This window comes from Atractosteus spatula, chromosome 2, assembly GCF_055471065.1.
Source record: "Atractosteus spatula isolate fAtrSpa1 chromosome 2, fAtrSpa1.hap1, whole genome shotgun sequence".
NCBI lineage: Eukaryota > Metazoa > Chordata > Actinopteri > Semionotiformes > Lepisosteidae > Atractosteus > Atractosteus spatula.
This window is the reverse complement of record NC_142707.1, coordinates 32,499,717-32,513,301: the sequence shown is the minus strand read 5'-3', so window position 1 is coordinate 32,513,301 and position 13,585 is coordinate 32,499,717. Positions and strand designations below refer to the sequence as shown.

The 13,585-nt window shown below is 39.7% G+C and overlaps 1 protein-coding gene across 2 annotated transcripts; it reads right to left on the bottom strand.

Moving 5' to 3' along the window:
* Window positions 1-6,788: 6,788 nt before the first annotated feature.
* Window positions 6,789-13,313, bottom strand: LOC148839573 (zinc finger and BTB domain-containing protein 2-like). Of its 2 annotated transcripts, XM_088909518.1 has the most exons (3): window positions 12,680-13,313; window positions 9,637-9,817; window positions 6,789-9,398 (listed from the first exon to the last, which is right to left on the bottom strand). In XM_088909518.1, the coding sequence occupies exons 2-3, from the start codon at window positions 9,807-9,809 to the stop codon at window positions 8,075-8,077; spliced, it is 1,497 nt and encodes a 498-aa protein (XP_088765644.1). In that variant the 5' UTR covers window positions 9,810-9,817; window positions 12,680-13,313; the 3' UTR covers window positions 6,789-8,074. The 2 variants fall into 2 exon arrangements, with proteins under 2 accessions (XP_088765644.1, XP_088765646.1); XM_088909520.1 differs by lacking the exon at window positions 9,637-9,817 and having other exon boundaries at window positions 12,680-12,774.
* Window positions 13,314-13,585: the final 272 nt, after the last annotated feature.

Here is a 13,585-nt window from a genome sequence, read left to right as displayed (position 1 = left end):
CCTACGGCAGTGAATGAAGCTTTGTTCATTCTAAGTGGTCTAACTGAGCAAAACACTCAATATGTTCTTATCCCAAAATTTAGTATTTTGTGTCACTGAACATTTACATAGACTTAGCCACAGATTAACAACTGTTGTTCACCAGAATGTTGAAATCTCTCATTGCTAGTTTTTTCTAGCATTCTGGGATTAATAAGCAATGGTGTAAAAAGCCACATTATTCTAAAATGCTTTAAAATAGTGGCCACACATTAATAAGAATTTGATCAGGGGCATAATACAGAGGTATTCATTTTACCACTGAATTGCTGATCATTTGGACTTGTGAATGATTAATCAAGTATTTGCATATCATCATTAATTGTGTCCTTACAGTGAAGTTTATTCTGTTTAAGTGCTGCCAATGAGATGCACAGAAATATTATTTGAAATTGTTTGCATTAGCTTTGTAAGCAAGCTTTTGCACTAATTACAAATCCACTGCAAAGTTCTAACAACCTGAATTGGATTTTGGAGGAAATGACAATATATCAAGCATATTCACCATTCACAAATATTTTGTGGCCTTTTGTTTATTTAGCCCATGTACATAACAGCATTCTTATTAGTATTTCATTCTATCCAGAATGAAATGTGTCATGAGCACAGCACATGATCTCACTGTAGAACTCCACTTTAAAACGTTAATACATGCAAAATGGACTTGTATTCTCTGTGAAGATCAAGGGTTCATTGATAACTGCACAGCAGCCAACAAGTGCAATTACCATCTTCACAATTACAATAATTCTTTAGAACTATACAAGTAAATATTCAGAAAAGGCAATCGCTAGAAACAACGGTAGTTATGTTTATACAAAATGAAAATGCTGTTTACTTTAAATGCTAAATAATTAAAATGCATTTGCAATACCTACCACAGTACAAATGTATTAGGTGTCAGACATTTTTCCCCAAAAGAAGAACAAGAAGTTTCACCCAATGCTTCGCAACTGTGAAAAGCTGTATTTGAGGCACTGAAATATATTGAATTTGAAAAAAGGTCATAACATGAGAATCAGAACAGTACATTTCAGCAAAGAATTATTGACATTGATTACTTCCCAATGCAGAAAACAGCTCCTCAGTGTTAATCACTTAGTAGTTTTAAAACAATTCTGAATTGAGTCAGCAAAACTGTGCAAAATAACCAAAATAAATAACAAAGGTGCAAATTTTGATATAAGATTCAATCTAATTTTTCCTAAATGTTCTTGAAGTATATTTGCTTTTCTTCTTGTTCTGTAAACACCTATTAACATTACTATAGAATATGGTTGTAAGTATGTGAATGAGGTTTTTGAGGTATTTGCAGGGTATTTTCTTTTAAGTTAAAACTGGAATGACTCTAAAAAAGGTTGGCAACATCCTTCTTTGAGAGAAGCAACCAAGTGGTAAGAAAAATTAATCACTGGTTAAACACTACAAGTGCCACACATTAACATTTTATATAGTGCCTTTAAAATGATAAATATCTATATATAGATGGATAAAATTAGCACAATAAACACAGGTGATTAGAAATGCAGTAGATAGAAGATGCAAGCAGCAGACACTACAATTAAATAAAAGGATTGAGTGTGGATTTGAATGTGATCAGGGTAGGTGACTCTCTTGGGGGGACAAACAGGAGTTCAGAATTGGATGAATGAAGGCTGCCATGTGGGGAATAGGAAGAAAAGTCAGGTACATACCGAGATGTCAAGCCCTGTCAAGCCTTATAGGTGAGAATGAGGATATTCGTTCACAATGCAAGGACTCCAGGACCTTACTGAGTACTGTAATCACTTGAACACAACCTGGTAAAGATTCAGGCTGGCAATATTTCTGAGAAGGAAGAATGATATTTTTACAATATTTTGTAAATGCGGGTCAAACGTCAAACCTGAATCAAATGTCACCCCTAAGATCTTCAATTTAGATGGAAATTCGAGTGCATTGCCATCCACAGACAGGGTTACTGCACTGGCTTTAGATTGTAGATAGGAGGTGCAGACAAGCACAAATTCAGACTTGTCATTGTTTAAATTAAAGAAAATTTGGAGTCATCCATGTTTTTGTGTCATACTCAGTTAGTGCAGAAACAGCTTCTTCCGTGTCAGGTTTAGTATGGACATAGATTTGAACATCATCAGCATAGAAAAGGTAATTCAGACCATGTAATTTTAATAACTGAGCAGGTGGGAACATTTAATGAATAGTTGGGGGCCCAGTATTGAGCCCTGAGGAACACCACAGTTTACCAACTCAACATCAGACATGAAACCCCCAAGAGAGACAATGTGTTGACAATCAGCAAAGATTTGAACGATTTAAGAGATGTGTCAGAAACTCCACAGTCTCAAGACAAGAAAGTAAGATCTCATGATAAACTGTCAAAAGAAGCAACGAGGTCATGGAGAATAAGGATAGAGAACCATAAGATTATCGTTAGTAACTTTAACAAAGGCAGTTTCAGTGCTATTCCAACAGCATGTTCTAAATGTTTTGCAAGAAAAAGTTGGTTGGATATAGGGCAAAACTTTTTAGGTTGTCCAGAGCCATATTTGTTTTTTAGGCCCAGGGGTAACTATAGCCATTTCGAAGGCTGTTGATACCACTCCAGTGCACAAGGACTCACTAATGATCTTGAGGACAAGATGACAAAGGACAGTAAAACAGGATTGAAATAAAATTGCAGGAATGGGATCTAATGAACAAGGAGTGGATTTCGAATGTGATACCATTTTACTAAGGCATGCAGTATCAAATTGAGAAAAACTAGAAAGAGGAGAGCCATCAAAAATAGGCATGCAAGGATGACATGTAGTGGTAACATGTGGAGAGAATGTGTTGCCAGATGCTGTCAATCCTGGAGGTAAAAAACTAAAGAAAGTGTTGAAAATTTGCAATTGAAGCAGGTAATATATTAAGGCAGTTTTACAGTTATCAAGGAATATTACTATAATAATATGCTATTAATATATTCAATATAATATATAATATTATAGTTCTTGATTTATGCGCGCATACATTGCTCAGTTTTTGTTTAGCTCAATCTCAAAAAAAAAATATATTAATTGTAAATAAGGATGAATTGGTTCAGTAATACACACTTCACGGAGCTGGAGGGAATATAAACTATATAGCACGCACCAGCATAAAAGTATTGTGAGTAGCAGACCAGCAGCTAGAAGATCTTAATATTTAATATTCTTAATATTCTTCCAGTCAAAAGGAAGCTCCTTGAAAAATCGAAAACTATCAGTATTGCACAAGAGAAAACTTTGTGCAGAGCTTTCCTATTATGGTGGGAGTTTCGATCTAACCACATTCTTTGTAAACCTGATATTTTTTTGAGCTCTTAAAATGTTCGAGGTTTCGGCATAACTATTAAATTGAAGAAGGAACTTAAAACCTGTAGCCGTTTTATAACTGAAAATGACCGCCATTAATTAAGAAAATTAGTAGTTCAACTAGAGTTGATAAGGTGACAGCGAAATAAGTAATTGGAACACATCTTGAGAAACAGCAATCACCAAGACCAAAACTGGGAGACCTTGTCTTATGTAAAGCACAAAGATACAGAATAGTAACAAAAGGCTTCCCATTCCTATACAGTGAGATATTAATAACACAATAAGTAAAGGAAGGAACTGTACTGCATTTGTAATGCTTCCCATTACACATGTGTATCTACCTTTCTGATTACATGCATAACAGTAATTTCTTAAATTTACATGGGAGTGTCAAACAAATGTCAGAGGCGTTCATTTCCTTACCCACTGACTTCAGACAATGGCCAGTAAGCTCCCTGGTACCTCAAGCTTCCTGCATACCCTGACTATGGGTCTGGCTCCAGATTCTGAACACTATACAATTTCAGTAAAGAACACTACAAGACTAAATTGACATTTTTAACCAGTCTCTAACACTTCTTCTTTTAATTATTCTGCCATGCCTTAAAGGCATTCTATTTGTCAGTGTGGCCAGGTGCTTGTAAACATACAGCACACACGGTAGGATTAAAGTGTAAGTGTATAGTTACCTCCAAACAGATACAAGAGCGTTTTGTATTAACCTATGTTCAATATATTAGGCTATGTGCATTTCTTACAACAGCAGTGTTTTTGCAAATGTGGTCTGCAATATTCATACAGCTATGAGATACCAACCACAATGTACCAAGGACACCAAGCATGGCTCCGTACATTAGGAGAAGAGGAGCACAACATGAGATCTCCACTGCAAAATGAACAACTTGCCAAACAATAATGCACACAATACAATGTATGAAATCGGAAAGGGCTGGGATCAAGTCTTTGATTCACGACTCTCCTTACTCATCTTTATACTAGATCTCAACCAGGCCCAATTTTCTTGCTACAGATAAACAGAAATTATATGCAGTGCACACAATATTTCTCTCTACAGATTTTAAGGCAAGTGATGGAAAGAGAAAAGGAAAACGTGCCTTTTTTACACAAAATGTTTTATTAGATTTGTATGTGAAAATTCAGTTTAGGCTCATCATGTCACAAATCTTTCAGGAGGAGAGCACATGAATTCCTGAGAACACAGGTCGTACGAATTGCGTCAATTTGCTTTGGATTTATGTGGTCAAGAGTTTTCTTTCATCTGGCGTCACCTGTGTATTAAACCACCACCACCATCACTGGAAGCATAAACCATGATGTTATGTGTTGTTGCAAACATTACAGATATTGCAAGACATCAATCATTTACTTGCAGACTGCTGAAAGAAAAACACAAATAATTTTACAACGTCCTTTACAGTACACACTAGTTGTGTAACATTAAACTACACTTCTAATTTTAGCCAATGAAAGGCACTTTGTTTAAAAAAAAAATAACTGCTTCTTGTGGACACGAAAAAAGGAGCAGGCCAATCTGTAACATCTGACATCAAAGCACAACATAAGGTTTGTCAATTATTTTCATCATGTAAGCCAGAGACCTACAGAAATTCCTATTTCTAAAAAGTTAAGCATCTTCCAATACACTTTCATCAGCTAATAAACCTGTGGTTTTGTCAGTGCGTTGTTCCATTTTCGACCTCTGAATGCCAGTTTTTTTTTTTATTTTTGTTGTTCATGGCATGACTTCAAAACTCAGTCCTGAGGGCTGTATTCCTACAGATTTTAAGCGATTCATCAGCAGCAGCTGGGAAAAGCTGTTAAACTGCTCCAATTACGCCAATAATCAGTTTAATGAAATTGTGGAGAGTTGTGCTGGATTGAAAATTTTTAGAACTAGAAAGGCCAACTCCTGGTTTAGCTTATTACTATGATGCCTCAAGTTAATACTAAATAACTGAAAATGGATTCTGTATTGCCATTACACTGCATTCCACTAGAGGGAACAAAATCGTCAGTTACTGCAAGAATGTCTTGCATTGCCATTGTCTTTGCCTGTTCCCCTGTTTTGATTCATACCATATTAGTGTTATGGTAGGTAATTAGGTAATTCTGCTATTACTTCTGCTCTGAATACGATTTTGAAACCTAACCAGAACAGCAAAATATATCTGTATCAAATTCAAAGAAAATGAGCATTCAGGGCTTTTCCTCCTTTACCAAACATAGTTACCTACAGATTTCTTGATCTAATTTCACTGTACTTTTTTCTTGCAATCAGCAATTTCATGGAATCTTCAAAGAAAAAAAAAATATTGTCCTGGCTGCAACAGGTGGTAGAGCAATACATTTACATTAGCAGAAACAGCAGAACCATGCACAACACGTCAAAAAGGGAAACAAAACTAATACCAGCAGAAAACATAATACAAATATTTGTTCATCATGACAACGGCCTCAAGACCTTTTCTTATTAAAAAAAATTAAAAAATAATAAAAACATGAATATGTACAAATACACTAAGAACAGTTTCTCCTACTTTAAGCAATATACATTTTTGCAATATAAAACTTTATGTAAATATAGCATTGTATATAAAATTAGAAAGGTTTACTACACAAAAATAAGGGCTTTAAAAAGAGGTTCAAACTTATGGTCAACAAATTGGCAAGAAGTTCATCATTGTTACAGCATAACAGGTTTTGTGCACATTTGCTGCTGAAAGAAAAGCACCAGTCACTACGGACACAAGAAGAGGATTTTCTGTTCAGTACTTTTTGAGAAAGATTACACCTCGTGACATTTCTACAGCTATACCAAAACAAAGCACAATCAATAATATACGGACCAGTTCTACTTTAAAAACACTTACAGCAGACCCTGTTGCCATGGAACAGACCAGGATGTGGAAAGCAAGGCACTATGGGAGCTTCACACTTCCTCATGGTATTCAGGCTGGTGGTCTACAAATCCTATTTTATTTACAGTGAGGGTAAGAAGTAACTGAATTTACTAACATTATTCACTTGGCATATACTCAGCTTGTAAAACGCAAAGAGACAGAAAAAAAATCTGAAATGCACAACCGACTTACTGGCTCCTTACAGGCAGGAAGCTGTGAAAGTTAGACTTTTGAGCTCTCACCACCCCGTACCCTCCCTTGCCTCAAGCTGCAGCCACATTTCCAGTGCCCAGTGGTAGTGTGCTCTAGAGCGAGCAAGGAGATTGCAAGGCAGATAACACGTTCTTTCAAGTCCTACAGATCTCCTAGCAAACCGAAATTGCTCTGTGTGATGGGGGTGGGGAGGGGGCTAAGGCAAACAAGATGCTAAAAACAAAGCATAAGAATCCAACCGGACGAGGTAAATCAAGACCAGATCCAAACCAGTTACACACTCTCTTGTGTTTTATATCAGTGATTCTACAACCGTATTAAAAGGGTTTCTTAAAGGTACAGTATCTGTAATGGACCGCATGAGACTCCACAGCATGAATCACAACACAAGTTTTCATTTCACACATGTAACATTGCACTAAATAAATTCATCTTTAAAAAAAAACCTTATAGAGTTACTTTTTATGACCATATTCTGAAGCCTTACATGACATACCCCCTCAGCTGCTGTCAGCAAAGGGTGAATGCACTCCACTCTTCCAGCTCAAGGTTCTCAAACCACAACCTATTCTTAAGTCTTGCTGGGCTTCTGAATGCTTTTTTTTTTCCTTCTGATTAACATGGTGTGAAGGACATTGTATTAAAACCGTAAAGAGAATATAGTTCTTTAATGAGAAAAATGTATAACATATGTCTAATGCCTATATAGCAACAGGGACAAAGTCTGCTTCTGAAAGTAAAATATTTAAGCATCAATAAAACCTACTTTGTTTCTGGCACATTGTTAGCTATGAGTGTTACAAAAGCATGATCTTCCGGTGCTGACATGGAGAAAAGATGAAGTACTGAGACAGGTACTTGCTCTTTAATGGTTGTATATTACCGATTTGCGAACCATATTAAGATCTGCAAGAACAGTGGTTGGAGTGCAGGAGGTTTCACCTGGAACAGGTGAGGAAGACTAGTTTTTCAGTAAGAATTCGATCGGATGATGCCGGTATTTTAAACCTGGTATGTTACATGTACAGGACAAAGCTAGTCATTAAAATATGTCAATGAAAGAGAAGTCCATAGAAGCTAATAGGTGGCTGCATTAAACTTTGCAATCACTACACTTGAGGTCTCCCTTCCTGCGGATGTGAGCAACAGAAATAACATTTGAAAAGCAGTTGAGGAATAACTGTGTAATTGTGCTTGTTTGGATAAACATTTTATTTGTGCCTGTCATACTCATAGCCTGTTGCACCATGTTTCATTGATTAAATATTATGATAAAAAGGCTGAGATGCACATTAATATAGCTCATTTGTCACAATGCACTTGTGTAATGAGGATGCGCTACGTTGAATTCCACTGCGGGAGTTGTACTATAATTTTGCCATGTCTAAAATAACCAGTCATAAGGATCTGGATCTTCCAAGTTCAATTTACTGGTAGGACAAAACTTTAAACTCCCTGGCTTATCCCCCATTTTTTATAGCTTAACTACTGACCATAATTAATTTAAAAACATCACCATTAGGAAGAAAAAAAAGGTATTGTTCATATAAAAACAAACGACCGTTATTCAACTAAAATTTCCTCAGCTTTGATTGACGTAACTAAATGTCCAGGATTGGAGGAGTCTGAGCCCTCGTCTTTCGGAAGCTCTTCACTCTGCAGCGCTTGGTTTTCCAACCCAGAGAACATCTGGGCATTCTGAGCAAAGCACAAATGCTTCATAACCTCGTTGGGGCTGGCAAATGTCATTTCGCACACGTTACATTTGTACGGTCTGCTGGAAGAGAGGAAGAGGGCCTCTATTTGGCTGCTGTCTTCGCTGGAGCACAGTTCCATGCTCTGCCTGTCCACCATGGTGTACGACTCGGCACTCTGGTTGAGACACACATGCCGGGCCGCCTGGTTGGCCCTGCAGAAGCTCTTGCCGCAGGCGCTGCACTTGTACGGCTTCCCGGTGTGAATGTACATGTGCTCGCGCCAGTGGCTCTTCTGGATGAACTTGCGGCCGCACGTGGAGCACTCATACTTCCGCCTCTTCACCTCGCGCTCCAGGTCCATGCTCTCCAGGTTGTCAATGTCGGCAATGTCCGACGGCGGAGGGGTCTCGGCCTGAGACTGCGGCCCCTCCATCCTGGGCGAATCCGTGGCCGGCGGCAGCTCGCCGTCGCTGATGATGTCACTTCCTCGCGGGGTGTCCTCCACCTCCTTGGCCGGCTCCGGCAGAGCGTTGCTCAGCATCGGGGAGACGCTGGCCTCCGCCAGGGCGGCCGGGGTGGGCAGCAGCGCCTGACTGTGGAGGAGCAGGTGCTCCCGCAGGTTGCTCCTCTGGTTGAAACGGCTCCCGCACAGGTGGCAGGAGTACTGCTTGCGGAAGGAGGAGTTCCTCTTCATAATGCTGGGCTTGACGTGCAGGATGGTGTTGGCAGCTGGGTGTTCACTGACGGCTGGCGCTTCCAAACTCTGCTCCTCCATGGCGGAGGGGTTCAATCTGGTAGAGACCTCAGGCTCAGACAGGGACGGGGCTTGTTTGGATTCAGGGCCTGCCGCGCTATTAATACGTTTATTATCCGAGAGCTGCTCTGGATCAAATGGGGAGGACAGCTGCCTCCGCGCCGAGAGCCTGCTGGGAAGGCCAGTCTGTTGATCTGAAATCTGAATGCCGTACAAGGAAGTAGCCAGGGGGATGACTTGCTCCGGAGGCGGAAAAGCTGCCTGGCCTGCCAGACTGGCCTCTTGTAACAGTGGATAAGCATGCAGAAACTTCACGCCCTGCTCGAGTCGGACTGGGTCAATGAGCTGGGGGGCCAGCTTTCCTGTGTACATCAGATTCAGGAGGTAGCTGAAGATATCGGGCTGAATGTCTGCTGGCTTCAGTCGGACGCAGTCACTGAAAACACAGGAAAACAGATCAGCTCAACAGCGACGAGTTGCGCTCCATCAAAGCAGAGAAGGGCCAATTAATCCTTCTGTCTTTTAAAGCAAAGCATTAAAAAGTTGTTATAGCTGCTAGACCATTTTAAAGCGACATTCGACCTCACTGACCTCTATTCAAATAGTGGAGTAAGTCGCTACTTTAGCATCAGACATTTAAAAAAAAACAACACTTTTAAAAAAATGTATATTACCTGTCCTGGTGAATGAAAAGCATTCTGAAGTAGTTGGAAAAGGCTGCAAGAACAGCTTTGTGGGCTTTAAAGAAAACATCACCAATAGCCACAGTGCAATCACACAGGAAACCAAACTCCCTCTGAGCATTCAGCTGCTGCAGAAGGATAAGACCATGGTTGGCCAGCTCCATTCTTCAACCTACGCAAAAAGCCAAGAAGAAAACAGTTTCCTGCTTGTTAAGACACTTAAATACAAAACAGTTTAAAACTGAACTAACTAAAACCATCAAAGACAACAGGAAGGCCAAAATTAACTGTTTACTACCATTCTGCTTAGACCAGCATCTGGCACATACACTGCCTAACAAACATCTTCATCCCTGCCTATGAAATTACAAATGACAAATGATGGATCCACCTTTTTTTCCCCACGTGAAACTTTTGAGCACAAACACAACCGCTGAAACTAAACTATTTTATGGGCAAAAGAAGTTAAAGGTCAGAAACAGCTGCAAAGAAAAATTAAAAACTCAACCAGGCCTATTCTAAGCACATATGTCTTGCGAATCCTCAAGAGAGCAGAACACAGGGTAGCTCAGCTGCCCAGAAGGTGGACTCGAACTGCTCTGCCATCAGACAGATGAAGGTCTGGTTTGAAGCCCACACCCAGCCTACCCAGTGGCAACAATTACTGTACATTCGTAAGCACGCTGAGTTGTAATCTTCTGCCACCCCAAATGATAATGGAATATTAGCAAGCTGTTTACCACGGGAAATGGGAAAGTACCCCGAGTCATAGTGGTAGTCTTTCAAAAAAGCAGTAGTTCAATAAATCAAAATCAGTTGAGCAATTTTCACAACACAACTATTGAACGCATTAAACACGTAACATTTTTTGTGCTTTCACTTCTTCACATTCCAAGTAACAAATACAAAAAAGGTTTGAAACCATCAGAAACCACTTCATTCGCATTCAACTCAAAAATATATGCTAGGAATGACTTGGAAAGGCTGTAAACTGGAAGAGAGCATTCAACTAACTTCTCTCTTATTGCTGCAGCAAGCATTTTCAATTCTTTACACCATTCGGTACCCTTTTGTGATATGTCTGAAACAACGCGGAGCAGTGCCTAACAAGACTTTGTACTTTTGCATGCTCTAGCTTCATGTTACTTCAACAGCTTGTCTGTTTTGTATAATTTTTTTTTTAAATGTTGAGCAAACATCCGGTCCAAGATTCGGAAGCACTTCTTTGTGCAAAAATGGATTGTTGTCTGGACCAGACTGCCCAGCCACACAGCAGAAGCTGAAACCTTTGATTCTTTCAACCTAATGAGTTCCTTGGATGCATTAGCTCAGAGTGAAATGCTCGGTGTGAGCCAGTCATGTTAACAAGTTGTTTCTGTATGTTGTATGAGTCACAGACTAATGCTTGCTGAAGTGCACGTCAATGAACCTCTTTGGCCCAGTTCTTATGTGTATGATGACACCTGCAAAATTGGCCAAATGCGGTCCTTTGTGTGTAACCCTTTTTAAGTACTTAAAAAAAAATTAAGAAGCAGACCTTGCCTGCAGTACAACAATCTACTTAGGACTGAGGTATAAGATATTTCTAAATATATTTTTTTCATTTGCTTTATCCTCTTTTTTCTGACTAGATTTCTCAAATGTAAGGGATATGAGGTAACCACTCTTAACACTGCCTGCATGGAGAAAGAAATGTAGCCTCAATTACAAAAAAAAACATCGGTCATCCTCTTTCAGAAGAGGTTTAACGGTCCTGTTCTAAACCGGCATTTACATGACAGTTTAGAATCACACTGTAGTAGGTTTTTTTTTTGTCTCCAGGACTCTTCATAACCTTAGCAAAAAGATACTACAATTTAATACAATCACATGCATGCGCATATCTAGACATATAAACAACAAATCGATTCTACTTGCGTTTTGTTGAGCTTATTTACCTTGCTATGCGAAAACGACCTTTGAGAAAACACTAAAAGAAAGGTGTAGTGAGTTACTAAATTTCTCTTTAAGACCACAGAAATATTTTGTATTTGATTTTATTCAAAGTATATTTTATCTGTATACGTGGTCAAAACCTAGTCTGTTTACAGGACGGAAGGTATCGGCTTTTAGTGTCACCACAAGACCTCAAATGATTCACTTCACGTCAATCTTTTTTTAAACTAGTTTTTTTTTCCCAATTACACCAGCAAGCGAAGCGCGCAGAAGGGCTGCCTGCAGCAAGCATCGGAGGGCATTCCAGTATAATAACATCATTAGTTTTGTGAGGAAATGTTTTAATACTGTTATTCACCTGCATTTCTGTGATGCGAGCGCTTCAGCTTCGCGATTGTCCTCACACACGAGGTGCGCGAACAGTTTCTCCTCTTTAAGGGCACACTTATTGGGGATTGGCTGCTCCTGTGATAAGTTACCCACTCACAAGTCCTAGGCTCTCCTGAGTGGCTGGATCAGTAAAATACTATAAATGATTCACAAAAATTAATAACAACACTGCTGGCAGTAGCAGCAATCAAGCTACAAGCAACCCGAGTGCGTGAACATGCTGGGGAGCTGTGTGTGTAGGTTAAGCACCGCCCATAACGCGGACACGTGGACCGGACAGATCTCCCGCAGAGTCAAACCACTTCCGCAGTGCGCTTTCCTCACAAACAAAAAATAAACCCCTAAAACTAAACACGAACGCCTTCGCTTATCGAGAAGCTTTCGCCGCCCCCCTGCCCTCCCCCCCCCCCGACACAGACCGGGCACCGCATGGTTCGATGACTATTATTTTAACGTTTTAACTCGTAAAATGAGCCGACCGAGCTACGCAGGGTCAGATCTCTCCCACATCTGCTCTTGCAGAGGTCTGACTGCAATGTGAAGCGAGACGCGAACGAAGCCTCACGAAATGGACACAAGGAAAAAAAGGGGAAGGGGTGGTCACCGAGAAATCTTTTTTTAACTTGAAAAGTAACTGAAGCACCGAAATCGTCTTAAAAATCGATCGGTATAAACCCTCGCACGACAGAGAATTGGAAAATGCCGTTACCTTCCTTTGTGCTCCCTTTGTAGCTGCGGAGTTTGTCGTGTTGTTGTTGTTTGTTACCGGGGACTTGTCCGTTGGGCTTGCAGCTGCTCTGTTCCTCTAAAACGCAGCATTGGCGGCGATGGTCGGTGTTTTCCGGTCGGGTTACGTTACAATCACATGACTGTCTCCAAAGCACTTAAAAAAGAGCAGTTTGTAAAGCCCACTGCCCGGGACATCTTGCTAATTGTTCTGTGCTTGCGAAAGCGGTATTGAAAAAGTGCCACCACGATAAAGAATTGACAACTTGCGCGTTGCCCCTTGTCTGTGCAAACACAGAATGATGCATTTTTAACATAAATAACCAAATGGCAAAGGCAAATGTATATAGTCTTCGTATTTTTTTTTTTAAAAAGCTTGTTTTTATGGTCAACAATACCCTGGAAAGATCTGCTGTCCCTGTTTAGTAATAGAAATCCAGATACTTAAAAAAAACTTTGCATCATAAATATGTACGTGCATATATATGATAACACACTATACAAATACATAAAAATGAAATTCATTTATGTTACCATAATTTACTTTTCACCAGTGTGTCGCGTGAGCTGCTACAGCTTTTCATTGACAAGCGCTTAAATATCTAAGAGGTTTAATCGGAGACTCATTCCATCCTTTCATGTTTTGTTCTGAAGGAGGCGTTATTAGATGCGGTGCGGTAATGTATTCTTTTATGAGCCTGAACACAGTACTGAAACTGTCATAGCTCCACGATACGATCACTGTGTACAGACAGCTGGTGTCTTTTTTCGGATGAATATGAAATTATGCATTTTACCAGGAAATATTTAAGAAAAATGAGGCAACATCGGACTGAGAACAGGTTTTGGTAACTCCATTTTAAAAAATACACAATTCAGTTATAGGAAC

Bases quoted from the DNA above. Each gene is read 5' to 3' on its own strand.
- LOC148839573 (XM_088909518.1), bottom strand. From the start codon at position 9,809: ATGGAGCTGGCCAACCATGGTCTTATCCTTCTGCAGCAGCTGAATGCT. The intron at 9,399-9,636 runs GTAATATACATT...CTGTGTTTTCAG, and splicing joins CTTTTCATTCACCAGGACAG to TGACTGCGTCCGACTGAAGC.